We start from the raw sequence: 15,789 nt of genomic DNA, 5'->3' as shown, positions 1-15,789 counted from the left end.
CAGCACGATCATGCACAGAATCACCACATCTGATTTCGTGCCCGTCAAGAGGCGGGCGTACCGAATCCCCTTCTCAAAGAGAGATGAGATGCAACAACAGGTCGAGGAGTTACTTGAGAAGGGCATAATGAAACATTCCACATCCTCATGTGGTTCTCCTGCTCTTCTCGTTCAGAAGCCTAACGGCTAGCTCAGGTTCGTCGTTGACTATCGGGAGCTAACAAGCTCACGCCCGAGTCGACCCGTATCCTCTCCCCAACATTCAGGAGACGATTTCCCAATCGGGCACGGCCAAATTCTTCACGGTGGTGGACATGGCATCTGGCTTTTGGCAGATTGAAATGGATGAAAGGGACAAGGAGAAGACTGTTCAACACACTAGTGGGCCATTATCAATGGAGACGCATGCCTATGAGTCTTGTCAACAGTTCCGCCGTTTGGCAGCGTACGGCTGACGTCATTTTGGCCGGGTTGTTGAGAAAGTCGTGCCACGTGTACTTGGACGACGTTATTGTCTACAGTGACAACTTTGACTAGCATCTTATTGACATCGAGAAGGTGTTGATGCGCTTTCGCTCCGCCGGCTTGAAGTTGAGGCCATCCAAGTGTCAATTCCTGAGAAGCGAGGTCAAGTACCTGGGACATATTCTCTCAAGCGAGGGTGTCAGGCCGGACCCCGAGAAGCTGAGTTGCGGCCGCTACAATCCAACTCCTTGCAATGCCAGGGAAGTCAGACAGTTCCTGGGACTAGTGGCCGGCTTCGCAGAAAAGGCCAAGCCATGAACCCGGTTGATATCATCCAAGGCTGCGTTTACTTGGAATACAGAGGCACTGGAAGCTTTCGAGATCTTGAAGTCTGCTTTAACTAGCGCCCCGCTTCTACGATCTTCGTATTTTTCGAGGAAATGCATTTTGTTGACCGACACTTCGGGAAGGGCCCTCGGAGCGGTGCTTTCCCAGGTGTTCAATGGGGAAGAACACCCGGTGGCTTATGCGAGCTGCCAACTGAATGACGCTGAGACGCGGTATGGCGCAACAGAACACGAGTGTCTGGGTGTTGTGTGGGCGGTCCGTCACTTTCGCTGCTACCTGTATGGACGACATTTTCGCGTTGTCACGGACTGCAACTCGCTCGGGTGGCTCATGTCTTGTCGGGATCCGAACTCTCGCCTAGCCAGATAGAATCTGTTGTTGCAGGAACACGATTTTGAGATTGTTCACCGCGCTGGAAAGCTCAATCAAAATGCCGATGCGCTGAGCACGGCCACAATACAGAAGCTGTTCGAGTTTGTGCATGTGCCGGACGACGAGCGCGTCCGGCTGAGCAGGAGAAATACGGGAAGCTAAAGGCGACTTTTGGGAGATGTCGAAACTTCAATGAGGTATCCAGTGGCTATTACGTTAATCGAGAGGGTGTACTGTGCCGGGGAAGCTCAGACCCCGGCGGGGGGGCTGACCCAGCGCGAGGGCGAATTGTGGTACCCAGGACTCTGAGATCAGGACTTGTGAGATCCACACACGACGCGCCGTACGCAGGTCATATCGGGTATTGTAAAACCCTCGAGAGGCTCTCCAGGGACTTCTACTGGGTTCGAATGAAAGACGACGTGAAGGAGTATTGTGAGCGATGCCACTCCTGTGCGCTGCGGAAGACCCCCAAGGGCCGAAAGCCAACTCCCATTCAAATTTTTGAGAAACTGTCGACGCCGTTCCAGAGGGCCTCGAATCCTCGATGGACATCTTGGGGCGGCTAACCGTGTCTACCCAGGGAAACCGCTACCCGCTGGTCTTTGTTGATCACCTCACATGGTACGCGGAGGTGATGCCCAAGCGGAACCAACGCGCAGAGATAGTGGCCGTCTATTTTTAGAGCATGAGGTTCTTCGCCATGGTGCGCCGCAGCAGCTTTTGACCGAAAGCGGTACAAGTTTCATCTCCAGACTGCTGGATGAGGTGTGCAGGCTGTTGGGAGTTCAGGACACTGACCACGCCGTACCATCCACAGTGCAATGGCGCGGTTGAACGCCTGAACCAAACCGTGTCCGGCATGCTTGGATACTACGTGGCATGAGAACAGCGCGACTGGGACGTCTGGGTGCCTTTTGTTTCATTTGCTCACAACTCCGGCGCTCACGAGACCACCAAGCACAGCCCCTTTTTTCTGATGTATGGCCGACACCCCGAGATGCCTTCAGCACTCTACCACCACCCCCCCCCCCCCCCCCCCCTTCGGGTAATTACGGTACCATTGAGAGCTCCAAAGAGGTACTACTTCAGCGGCTGTCCAGCCCACGACTTGGCGCGTCAGTCCTTGGCCACCTCGGCTGACGCTCGAAAGCGCAGGTTCGACAGAGATGCCGATGTTCCGAGATTCTCGGTGGGAGACGTAGTTTGTGTCAGCGACCCGGCGTGTGTGTAAATATTGCTTTTATTATAAAATTTAAAGAATAAATAAAATAGAAAGAGGGATGCAAGACGCATTGTTAGTCACCCATGGAGGGGTCTGGTTCGTCGTCTTGCGGGGATCGGGAGAAAAAGAAGATAGGGTAGGAGGTGATAATGGGGATGGGCGTATTTACAGAAATAAAGGGTATAGCCACCGATGCGATGGAAGGACAGGTCGCATCCCACCGCCGGGTGGCAAATCCCGCCACCCGGCGGGGGCGGCGGGATTTGCCAGAAAGCTGACGGCCAAGTGGCGTGGACCGTTTCGGGTGGTGGAGCGCTCGTCGATGGTGACTTTCCAAATCAGGAATGCGCGAACGGGAGAGCAGAATGTCGTGCACGCGAATCGTCTTCGGCGGTACAGCGCGGGGGCGGCTGACAATCATGGGACGGGGGCAGCGGAAGTCCCGACAAGGGCAAATGAAGGGGAGATCGAGGACTCGCGTTCGGTGCTATACAAACAGCCTCCTCGAGGCGTGGCCAAGGAACGCCGAGCATGTGAGAATCATCTAACATTGGGTCTTGATAAGACCAACGAGGTCATTAAGTTAGGCCTGATGGAGGAACTGGAGCGCGCCTCTACGATTCCTCGAGACGGGGGTCTGCTGATGCGTCACGACTATCCGTTGCGAAGTCGAAGACCTATTCCTCGATACAGCTTCGGATCGGCGGGGTCAGAGGTTACCTCCGGGGCCCAGGATACCAAGCCCTAATTTTGAGGTCGGTGTCAAAGCGTGCGGCGGTGGCTCGTATTGTCAGTGCCATAGGCATTGTTGTTTCCTCGAGTCCTCTGTCCTTGTGTGTGATTTCATGATGATTGGGTGTACATTGTCAGATGTCTGTGCTAATGCCGAGCATAGTCTGAGCGTGATTTTTACTTTTGTGCAAAAATCCTTTTTGTGTTTGGGCGAGTGTGACGACCCTATTGACCTCGTCATGAACTTCACCCCCGATAGAGAGACAGTGCGTGTGTGAAAGTGTGCGTGACGCGGATGTCGTGGCTGGCCGTCAGCTGGAGGGGGAGGAGAACCAGGCGACCTTCGAAGCGCCGAGAAAAAGGGACGTTTGAGGGAAATAAGACCAGTCGCTGGAGAGGAGACGTGGGGAGCGGCCGCGTGAGCAAGGAGAGACGTTCAGAAAGGAGACGGGGAAGGAGGGTCCTGTCGGGGTGCGGCGACAAGAAACCGAACTGCAAGAAAAGAAGCGGCCGGGTCCAACGGGAGGGAGTGGACACAGCACAAGCCTCAGCGAAACAAACGGCCGAGCAAGAGTCGAAATGTGATAGCATCGCTTACCGTCTAGAACGTTATTTCCGCTAATTAAATTGCCACAACGCATACAGCAGCTACAAAAAATCAAATGCACTTAAAGACAAAAAAGAGAGAAATTAATTGGGGGTCAGTAAATGCAGTCATACTTGGCACTTCACCTTCCCTATTTTCAACCATCTCGTTTTCAGACAACCCTCTCCTCTCGTGAGGCAATTGCGAGGACCGCGGCAGATTTTGTGCACAGCTCGTGCAGCGACTTGCGCAAGCGCGCAATGAAGAAAGGCAAACCTCACAGATTAGCTACCTTTTAAAACGTATCTCTCCTGGATCAGTGGTAAAACGTTCCGCCCAAAGTCCTGGAGTCCTAGGTTACACTCTCCCTTGGGCAAATTCCGAATTTGGTTATTTCTGATCAATTTATACTCTTTTAACTCTCCTCGTGTTTCTACAAGTGGTATGTGTTACAGATGACAATTTACCGGAAGAGGCTTTACAGAAAAATCCGATCGCATTTATTTCGCAAAGGGGAAAAAAACAAAAAAAAAACGACGCAATTTATGACGTTCTCTTTCTCATAGACCTCACGTACCTGCTCGACGCTGCGGGGAGCGATGGGTTAGCGGAAGGGGCGGTTCAACTGTCTGTGTCATTTGTATTTTTATAAGAGTTCATGATATTATGAACGTGGCATCTGATCAGAGATTTAAAAAATGCAAAGCTTGCTGAGCCCGAAAGTGATGTAATATTCTCGGGTTGAAAACGGCGACGTGCGAGGATTACGGTTTCTCAGGAGTCTTTCTGCCAACGATGTTAGACTTTTCGCAAGATAACCGGGACTTGTAAGTCTGCTTCATGACCAACTTCCACAACATTCCGATCCCGTTCTAAAGTTTCCCGCCACGTGACGTATCAAAATTGAGCGAGACTTGAAGGTGGGGGTTTTCCGCTCTGTCCCCCTTATCTTCAGTGCTTCGTTTCGAGTTCGCCTTTTTTATGTGTTACGTCGCCCGCCACGTTTTACTTAGAAATTTCTGCTTCAGGTATCTCAACCATTTAAGCGCACGAAGAGAGCTCTCGCTAATCCTAAAAAAGTGTTTGAGCTCTCTGGAAAATGAAGTAGGTAAAAAAAAAAAAAAAAAGGCAGGCGGGACGTTTTTGCTGTCGTTATCTAGTGATTGGAATCGATAAAATGTAAACTTTAGGCTATACTTCGCCCACGTCTAAGCCAACAGGGTGCTAAAAGCTAGTTTAAAATACGCTAAAAAGCACCTCGATGTTCTTTTTGTTTTAAGAACTTATTCATCTGTCGTTTGAGAATTGTCTATACTCCGATTTCGAGCAGAGCAGGGCGGCGTAGTGCAGCTAACACATCTACTGATTAATCTCAGGTATCAAATTTGTGGTCTGTGCCAAAATAACCCCCACGCTGTGCGTCACTGACCGCTTGCAGTGAACGTGCTGTACACCAACAATGAGTACAGGACTTGAGGTCGGACTACAATTGAGTCAATGAATATTCGATATTGGACTAGCTCATTAATTGAAGCCCTGTAGACGAGGAGCGTTCATCTGGAAGTAACAGTCATAATTGATGTTAAACTGCGCTGCCAAGGACAAGGACAAAACTAAGACAATGGAATAACAACAAGAAGACAAAAAGTGCGATCTAACAACAGTGTAGTTCCTTCTATCCCCCAAGAGAGAGAAACACTTTCAAGCATAAAATGTAAAAACATGGAGTGAAGAAGAAACATATGTGAAAACGAACAAACTTATTGAAACAATTATTACTAACATGACTAAACTTGATTGGGCGCTAAAACACAGCTATTGACAAAGGCGTGACTGCCCGTCATAATGCTGCAAGGTGATGAGCAATTCCATTTCATTTTCGTAAAGAGATATTGACGACTCGCTGACACACGTGCCATGTCTTCCTGACACCATGAAGTAAGCTTCCATTATTTTGCGCTTCTGTTGTTCCTCGGATCATGCTAAGATTGAGGCAGTTGCAAATCCTGTCTAGCAAATGCATTTCAACTAATGTGCTGCTAGGTTGCTTGGAACGTGGAGCAGGCCACACGCGCACTTATGCTTCCTAAACTTGTCGCTGAGGCATTTTCCCGTCTGCCCAGTGAAGGATTTGCCACAGGACAAAGGCATTTTGCACAGGTGCACAGGAAGTTTTCAGGCCACGCAACAAACTTATTTCTGTGTCGAACCCGGCACTTAGCTTGGCATCGATTGTCATCATGCGCAAGACTAGTTTTCCAGGTAGTATTGCTCCCAAGGTCATTTATTCCCATTCGGCAAAAGAGGTGGGCGGCCGTATGACGCTGAGAGTGCACTGCAGTTTGTGCACAGTTTAGGACTGGCTCTTCATATTGGCTTAACTTACTAAGAAATAAAATGCCCAGACTTCTATTTTCATTTATTAATCAAACCGCCAAATCCAGAATTGAGTTTTAGCAGGAGCGCAACGGATGCATATCTTGAATATTGCATAAAGCCCTGAGACTCCGAGTCTGCACACTAAACATTGTAACACCCATAATCATGTAAAAAGGGTGTGAAAAGGGTGAAAGTTAGGAAACTTCTTCTTGCACCCTTTTTACATGATTTCTGAATACTCGGCGGTTGTAAAAAGGTTGTGCACATAGCTTATTCCTCTTACACGCTTTTTTTACGCTCAACCTGTAGCGATGGTGTCTGAAATTTTTGTAAAAACGGTGTAGAGCGAAATTTACGCAATTGATTCACACGGTGTGAAAGGAACGTAATGGTGATGCAGTCGAATACACCCGTGATCTTATAGCCGTGCATGTTTATTGCTTCGGTGAAACTGTTGCTAATGTACGGCAGTAGAAACACCAAGTAGAATGAATCGCCACACGAAGTCCTGTAAAATTAGGAAGTGCTAGAGAATAATGTTTGCAAATCCGATCAAACTCTTTGTCCGACACGAGCCGAAAATTACGTGTCGCGCGTGCATCAGTTTTATCAGTTCAACTTCGATATGACAAAAATCGTCTCCGCTCGCAAAAAATCAACCAAGACGTGGAAATATACTGCCCACGCAGCAGACAGTATTGCGCTGATATTGGCCTGCAATCGGAAAGATTGTGTCGATATCATTTGGTCCAGCCGATATCAGCGGAGAATGCATGGGACCGCGGCGCGACTGTGCCATTGTGACATACCATGCTCGACGCCGTTTTTGTTGAGTGTTACGAATGTCCTTTGTGAATCGGCAATGCCGTCGATGTATCTATATTTTTCAATGCCTCCAAGTACTGACGTTGCGTGTGATGGCGGTACGAAGTTGTGCAGAATCATATGCGGCGTCGGTGCTTGAGGGCATTCAAAAATAATTTTACTGTTTTGAAACACGCAAGAGCAGCATAATTGTAAGAGATCTGAAGAAATAAGCATGAAAGATAAGTTTATTGATGCGCAGTGCCAAGGACGCTAATATTGGATGAGGAACGCTTTCGTGCGGTGATAGTGTTCTTGGTGCGATTGGTTTTAGCCACCCTTTCGAAGCTTCGAAGCTTTGAAAGGGTCCAAAATGGCGATCGCCGTGGCATCCAACAGCGATGAGTTAATAACCTTGACAGGTTTTGTTGTCTGTATATCGGTATCTGTTTGTGTCCGGCAAGCAGGTAGAAAAGCAATGGCGCTACTTTCTCAGATCCGGTGACTGTAGGCCGAAGCGGGGGTGCCTCAGCAATAAAACACGAAAAGCACAGCAGACGCAGATGCTGGGTCATGGAAGCCGTGATGCCGGCGGGCGCGCCGCGCCTGCGCAGAGAGAGAGCCTGATGCAACCGCCAGACGCGCTGGAATATAACGATTTCGAATTCCTACACGTAAGCAGTCTTAAGTGTCATCGGCACGTGTTTTATATTTCATTACATTTACCTACGAATCTTGCGGTCCGCACCAGAGGAGGGACGCTTCTCCCTGTGTTCCAGTTTGAGACGCTCAACTTCGTACAACTCAAAACAAGTCCCGGCAAGTCCCTTTTCGCGGCGCTCCCTGGGCAGCGCAGGAGGCCTATACAAGGCAGGAGAGGGAAATCAGCTGCATTGTCCATCTGCCTTTGACCGCGTCTTCTGTTAAGCCTTCCCATTTTCTTTTGTGTCTTCGTGCGGCTGTGAGTGAGCGAGATGGCCGCTACTAGCAAATCAGTGTTGTGGAAGGAAACAAGCGACCGCCCTCCGTAGGGCAAAAACGCTTGGACGAAATTTTTTACGTGACTTGCTCTGACGCCTTGATGGGTTCACTAGTGTCCTAGTCATCGCTGTTTTCCAAGTTCTGGGGATGTGTGGGGGGCCACGTAGGTCCGAGTTTCGAAAACCTCTCTTCAGTATTTTGCTTTCCGTGCGTTAAGGTCGAGGCCGTGGTTTTTCGGCGTGAACGCCCGGAATACGTCGAAGCCAACTTTCCTGTAACGGCCATTTTCTTCGCCTGAGTTCATGGAATTATTGTGCTAAGCTTGTTGGACGCGTTCGACAAAGAACTGCTCAACGGCGACCGCGGGACGTCCGTTGAATGTGAGCGACCGCCTTCATTCTCGAGATTGTGTTTGCGTTGGTTTGTGCCGCCCGAGTCGGATTATGCGCCAATCGCGGATTACATTATATCGCTGTTATGTTTGTAAGTACTCTGCAAGCATGTTTCTCATAGTAGTCCTGCTTCCGTAGCAATAAACGATTTCTTTGCTTACAAACGTAACTGCCGCTTGCGTCTGAAGCGACTCCCGGTCACTCCATCTTTGTAAGCCTGTTGAGGTCAGTTACATTACCAGTGCTAGAGAGCACCAATGCTGCACGGAAAACAAAGTTGACGATTTATCTACAGCCGTCGGTTGTGTAACTTAAAGGGGTCATCAAACAATTTCTGGTTGAAATATTCTTGACCTTACAGTGGCGTACTGGTCCTAGTCTGGCCCATGAATTTTCACACGAACCGCCACTGATTCAGAAGCGTCCTGCTCCTGGGAAAGTGCAAGGATAAAAGTATATTATTTTGTTTAGTCTCGCCTTCGCAAGGGTTGATGATGTAATTGTGGAATTGAAACCATTCGCCTGACGAGAGTTAAGCGCGGCTCATAAAATGGACACGAAAAAAAACTGCTTGAGAACTCGACTTTGACTCGTAACAATCAATGCCTCGGCGGAGACTCTAGTAGTGGCTCGTGTCCAGCCGCTTCGGTGATGCGAATAACGGAACTCTAACAATGCCTGGAGCTCAGCATGCGTTTTCCACCTTGCCGATGCCAGCTATGCATCCTGGCTATGGTTACCGCTGACGGCATGATAGGCGCCAGGCCACGTGGCCGTTTGTTCTGTCTCCAAGTTGAGTGGATGAGCGTTGCTCACATTTCTCGAATTTATTGGCCGACTGCCATTGCTTAGAAAGAAAACCTAAGTCAAGCTATTTCGGCTATTAACCTTAAGGAGTAATTCTCTGTAGTATTTAGCGAATAAAAACTTTGAACCGATTTGGAGATTCTTCTTTCTTTTGGCGTTGACCTTGAGAATCAGTGGTTAAACGTGTCATTGACATTTCGATCAGCGGTGTTACATGTTAAATTTGGGTTTCTTCATTCATTTTAATGAAACGATAGTTCTCTGGGACGTCAGAAACTGGAGCAGCGTCTGTGGTCCTTTGTCAAGAAAAAATAGCCTATGGACGCTTCGAAGCATGGTGCCTCACTGTTGCCCCATGCATGCAATCATTTGGAGCGTGCGCGTGAACACAGCTTTGGCCTTTCGCAAGTCTGCAATTGCACTCACTTGTCCGCATGAGCAGAGACATTGAGTCGGCCAGTTGACTTGCTTCCAATCGTAGAGAATTTAGTGGAACCTGGTAGAAACTTCATCGAAAAATAAAAGTGAACCAAGCATGTTCCGATCTACACCCAGTCATTTTTGTGCACTCTTTTGCGTCATTGCAAACTATTTCATGGATGCTGTTCGTTGTGGCTTTTTTACTTCTTCTGGCGGTGTAACACCCAAATGTGGGGAGTACTGCAGGCACAACGCCCTAATAAATAGTTGTACTTTGGAATCACAGCTTAATTTAGTTGTGTTCAACATAATGCCTTCCTTTAGTGGAGTTAGAAATTTTGAATCACAGCTTAATTTAGTTGTGCTCGGAATAACGGCTTCCTTTTCTTTGGGCGTTTGTTTTTTACACCAATAAGGGTGCTTGTTATACGACACAGCATTTTGCACCATTCAGGTGAAACGATGTTTAGTGTGTAGCGTCACCACGTCCCCCTTTTATTATAGTTTATTGTTCTCCTTCCTTTTTCTGAAGCCTGTGTTTGTGGCGAATTTTCTGCATGCTTCTCGCAGTCCCTTCTCTCGCCTCTCCTCTTTGGATTTTTTGTCCCTTTCTTTCACAGTTGCATTGCATGCCCGCCGGAGCTCGCGGTACGCTTCACCCTTTAGGCTACATGAAAATTAGCTTCAGTGAGAATGCAAGTTTTACTACAAAAAGAGTGAAGGCCCGTTCGCACATTTAGGTTTGACTACAACCGACTCAGACAGGACCGTCTCTAATCCTCTTGTGACAGTTTACCACCGGCTCCGCAGCAGCGCCTCCGGTCGTAAGAGGCTCAAAAACTGGTCGTGTCTCGTTCCGTCGTACTCGGTTGCAAGAGTGTGAACGGGCCTTAGAGTTTCAAGAGCTGCGATGGCTAGAAGGCTGGAAGCATATCTTTAAGAGCTGATGATCTCAAACGTGGAGTATAAGCCCACTCATCAAGGTTCACGCGCACGTACCTGCGGGTAGAACATGAGACTGTGCACGACAGGTACGTCATGGGTGCCCTGCCGCCACTTGTCTGGCATGCGGAAACCAGCACTGCCCATCGTGAAACTCATCATCACGTATCTGTTGGTGGTGTCAATGATTGCGGCCTTTAACGCTAGTCCGACGATCCACTGCAAAGAAGAGAACATTATAAAGCAAGATGCGTAATCACATTAAGCAACGTCTATGTGAAAAAAAAAACACAAAAATAAAAATGATATAAAAAAACTTTTAGAAGAGCCTAGATTAACGTCTAAGATAGGGAACGAAACGCCGATGTATTTTCAGGAGTATTATGCCGCCAGACGCAATATCCGTGGAGAAGACGGTGGTCCCAGCACGCTAATTTCCCCCCCCCCCCCCAGCCCCCCCCCCCCCCCCCCCCCCCCCCCCATGCTTATACCCTGCTTGCATCCCTAATGTTGGAGAGGTGATTGACACAGCGGCAGTTCAGCGCCTTGTTTCAGAAGGAGAAACTTCGTCAAATTCCGGGGAAAAACAATTTTCCAGTAAGGATTGCTCAAATATTAAGCGCTGTGTCAAGTCGTTATTTTGAACACTGTTTTCACGTCTCGCTCATTGATACACTTCTCGAAAGAGCTGAAGTGAACAACTGAACTTGCCACAGCGCCATCTCCTTCCGCACAATAAAGACAGTCTGCTACAGTCAGCGTCACGGTGACAGCGAAGCTGCTTCTTTATGGAGGAATGCGCGAACGCAGCACCTGAAGCCGGCAACGGGAGTCGCCATCTTGCGATAGTCGTGTGACTATCGTGAACGCCGCAATTCTTGTCAATGTCGAACGCGCCATTATGGAGGCCGACGCTGAGAGCCGAAAGCGGTCGCCTGGCAATACCTTGGCGGTTCCGACGAGGCTTATTACTCGCTCGGCTCCGGGATTATATTAGTTTCCCCGATCGAAGTGGAGAGAAGTGATGCGAGGGGTGTCCTCACGTAGTGGGATTGCTTGGCAGCGTAGCTTAGAGCCCAAGATAGCGTATCCGCGTCGATAGCAGACTACATTCAGGAGAAGGCACTGCTGCAGCTGGCTACGCTGCGTTCGCGGGCCCGTCTATATCTATTTGGTGACCATAGCCGACTAAGGATTTTAATGGGCAGGAGGTGGTGTCCGTATATTCCATAAATGGATCGAAGCGTACCTGGACTCACTCGTCGAGGAAGGCGTTTTTTTGGTGTTTTTTTATCTTTTACGTTCTACATCTTTTACTACAGTCGCGGTTAATTTTTAGAATGATTAGGACACTTCATTGAAAACTTCGACGGCCAACCAACAGCGTCACCATAGCTTGGCCGTGGCGACGCTATTGTTTTCTTTATATTCCCATGACAGCGTTCACTGAATCTGTTTCAAACAGGCGAGATTGAGAGCTAAAACTTTCCTTTTCAATAAGAAGTCAGCGAGAGACGGGCGCTCTCGACGACGAGAGCGTCTTCCACAGAAAGTCGTCAAGCGCGGCTTCAGAAAGCGATCATATCAGACGTCGTAGGAACGAACAAACGCTGAGATTGGCATCTAGTTGAGAAAGAGCGTACAAGCCTCGCTTTCAGCACGTGTTCGTTTCCCTCTGTCGTGATGAGAATGTGCGTCCAAAACGTCCTTTGGTGCGCCGATCGGATCGAAAGTCAGTCGGGACAGCGGGTTGAAGAAGCAGACCGCAGTAACCGAGCAGACGTCACCTAAGCGTCAGAGGCCGCCCGAGTGGCGAGCACACGACGGGAGCTTGGATAAGAGGGCGTAAGAGCGCAAACCAATCCAATTGTTTTTGGTGTCGTTGGTTCTGTTGTTATGCCTCGTCCTGGTGTATTTAAAACCCTTGTAGGAGAAAGATTTTGTTGTGCGGAAGAAGACAGCGGTGCATCGAGATCAGGTACGTACTTGGGGTCTCTCATCTTAGGGTCTCTGTGCTGGGCTTCTCCAGCACAGAGCCGTATATTGGGAGACTCTGGCCGGTGGGTGTGGTGGCGAAGGCGCTGGAGAGCAGAAAAGTGGAGGAAAGCGCGGAGAGTAATGAAGGAGCGAGAGAGAAAGGGGGAGGGGGCAAGGAGGAGACGACCGCCATTTTGACGCTACGCCCTCGGCGTAGGGCACTGTTCAGGCTACGGGTCATCTGCTGCGGGCCGACCTATTTTTGCCTGAATAAAAGTTTCTGGCAAGAGGTCAAGAAAACTTCACTTCTTAGCTTATTGACCCCCGGAAGAATAACAGTTTAGCATTTTCTTGCCAGAGCAAGCGATGTAAAGGGAAATAACCGAAATTTAGATGCGGATCCCATGCATTCCACCGGGCGAATGAATAAAAACGGCGGCCCTCCCCGTTCAGCTGGGAGCAGCGGAGAGTTCACGCGAATGCGCTCACGCCTCTCGCTGTGCGCCGGGCGCTGATTGGCTCGTTCGGGAGGGGGGCATTACGGCGGCGAGATTATAGACTGGCCAAACTCTCCCAATGAACGGCTCTGCTCCAGTACCTAACATTCTGTCGTGCCTTACACAAAAAGCATCTTGTCTTGGCCAACAGACGGCAGGTGTTTCTTTGCCCTGATTCCAGCAAACAACTGTCGTAAGCAAACAACTTGGGAAGCGCTGCGCGGGTGCTTGCTTTCATGGCGTGACCGGCCTAAGCCTAGCCTTCGACGTCAACGGTTTTTCTTGATCTCGTTTGATTTGTTCGTTTGCGCGTGTTGATGCTGAATAAAGATGTTGGTTTCCTTTAAGAGCGTCCCCGCTCCTCTTTCAATTGTAGAATCGTCGTGATCCAGACCATAATTTCAGTACAGTGAAGATACCAACACAGCTAAGATTTCGCGAGACAATCGCCTAGAGGCTATCGGGCGTTCATTACGCGTCAGGATTGTACACGAGTGTTCCCATCACTTCACTTCGAAGTCAAGTAGCTCTCGAGTTGTGCAACGGGCCTGTACTGGGATCAGAATGAGTAGTGTAGGGACCACCTTGCCTCCGCCCTGTACTGGTGGCGGACGGTGATTGGTAGACGGTAACGTCACAATGTAGGGGGCGCTCCCCTCCGTAGCATAGATGGCTTTGAGCACTGCAACGCCCTCCGCCCCGCAATCAGCCGAATAGTAGGGCGAGAGCGTCATCGGTTGTTCTGAGACGCAATAATGGCCCTTTATTAAAAATAAGAACATTTAAATAAATTTTATAGTTTAATTACAGTGAACAATCATTGTTAGTGCTTGTATGAACGGGGGAAATATTGGGGAATCACCGCGAGCTGGTAAAATAAATTCAAACGCGCTCCATAAGGAGGTCGTGAGAGTCGGTTATCCGTGCCGTACAGTTGTTCGTTGATATTTATTCTTTTAGCTCTGTAGTACATGCTTCACTGCCAAGTTGGACGTGCCCGGATAATAGCTGCTTGCTTTGATATGTCCGTGCTCGGTCGGTGAATATCAGAATATTTCATTCTCGCGTCTAATTCAAAATAGGTTTGATTCACTTGGCGCATGCGATAAGGGACAATACTTTGTAATTAGATCACCGAGGGAAGTAAAAATACCTCTAATATAGTCACTCGATACACTTAGAAGTTATTCAAAGCAAGTGAAAGATGTCAACTAGGTACAGTCCCCAAAATCAGAAGTATAGCTCACAGCGGGCATGGAAACTTTCCTGCTATGAACTGCTTGAACTCTTGTCTTCGTATTGCAGTTCCTGAGCGTGCTCGGACGCGGCTCCCAACCTGATTGACAGCATAACAACTTTTCTGCTTTCCTTGTGCCAGCAACACCTTCTAGATAGCAAAGCCGTAGTGCTGAATGAGGGGGCGTCATCAGCGAAGGCTAACGCTGGCCACAGACTGGTCACGTCAATTGCGTCAACGTTTGGCTCAGACTTGACTCGAAGCAGAGCGCTGCCGCAGCACTCGTTTCTAGTCTGTGTCCAGCGCTATCCTTCGCTGCTGACGCAAAATATCAGCGCTACGGCCTTGTAATCTAGGCGGTGTTGGTGCCAGTCAGCGTGCTGCCAATCGACACGTGTACCCCTGCTGCAAAGCGGACTTCGAAGCCCTGCTTGCTAGCGGGCCTGAAAGCTTTTCAGCTAGGAAGTGCTTGAAATTTTTAGATGCGGAGCATCTCTTGCTCGGGTCTATGTCCCGCGGAGTCGTAGTCCGCACTCACACTACGCATGCGCAACTCTCCTCCTTCCCTCTCTCCAACAGCTGCGCGTTACTCTCTGCGCTCTCTCTCTCTACGAGCTGCGTGCATTTTGAATGCGTTCGCTTCTACTCACACCGCGCGCGCATGCGCAGCTCTCCTCCTCTAGTCTCCTCTCCTTCAAGTGTGAATATAGACCGTTCCATTAGGGTCATAGCAGAGAGGGTAAAAGAGAAAAGAATGCACTCCCCCTCTCACCCCCCATGTCGTCCACTCCGCCGAGTGGGCTGTAGCTATCGTCCGGCTGGCGTGCTAACTTTGTTTGAAATCGCGTCATTTTGGAACTTTCAAGCGCAGATACGCAGATTTTGGTATGCCAGTTATCGTGTAATACTATGCTAGATAAAAAGACTCACAGGGTCTAATTGCGCTGTTACCTGCGTGCAAATAAAAAGCAAAAATAGGGAAGACTGTGTCAGATTGGCCGGTCTCTTTGGCGAAAAGTAAATCCGGTTGAAGTCCCTTTTTTACTATACAAAAGTTCGTACTGGTGTAGGCCTTGAGCGACCCATGAGTGACAGTCTGAAATAATAAATAAAACGTGCTCTCCTGCCGCAATACACGCAGTAGTTGAGGGTAGTACTACCGGCTGACTCAAAGATATGCTAGTTGATCATTTAGCAAAATAGAACAACAGAGAGCTATACGCTGATTTTGGAGTAGCCACAACTATTCTAAGAACGCGAACCACTTTACAACGGCAGCCAGGAGCGAGAGTTCGATGTTCGGTAGAGCCCGCCGATACAGCCCAAAGATGGAGAACGGCAACCTCCCGGTTTGTCGTCTGCTAGCGGAGTCGGGCGCGTGCCCTCTCTCTCGTTTTACCCCGCCGAACCCGCTGAACTTCCCGGATGTGTGGAGAGGGCGCTGTGGTCGAACAAAATGGTGCCGCCCAGAGAGCGCTAAATGGAATGGTCTATAAGCAGCGGTAGCGCGCTGCGCGCGTTCACTTCCGGCTCAGCAAAACTTCCTTTGATTTCCTTGCTCCCAAGATTCTGACTGACTGACTGACTGCGCGCGTTCAGTTCACCGCTGCTGACTCCACTTTTAC

At 49.2% G+C, this 15,789-nt stretch overlaps 1 protein-coding gene across 1 annotated transcript in view; it reads right to left on the bottom strand.

The window, feature by feature from the left end:
• Positions 1-10,401: 10,401 nt before the first annotated feature.
• Positions 10,402-15,789, bottom strand: part of LOC120837907 (uncharacterized protein K02A2.6-like) — a 74,600-nt gene continuing 69,212 nt past the window's right edge. Inside the window, exons 6-7 of the mRNA XM_042288491.1 lie at positions 10,511-10,672; positions 10,402-10,425 (exon numbers count right to left, since the gene is read on the bottom strand). Of these exons, the coding sequence (XP_042144425.1) occupies positions 10,402-10,425; positions 10,511-10,672 (186 nt within the window). The remainder of the gene's footprint in view (positions 10,426-10,510; positions 10,673-15,789) is intronic.

Source organism: Ixodes scapularis, unplaced genomic scaffold, assembly GCF_016920785.2.
Source record: "Ixodes scapularis isolate PalLabHiFi unplaced genomic scaffold, ASM1692078v2 PGA_scaffold10__122_contigs__length_95168666, whole genome shotgun sequence".
NCBI classification, from domain to species: Eukaryota; Metazoa; Arthropoda; class Arachnida; order Ixodida; family Ixodidae; genus Ixodes; species Ixodes scapularis.
The sequence above is the reverse complement of the archived record's forward strand: the minus strand, read 5'-3'. Positions and strand labels throughout refer to the sequence as shown.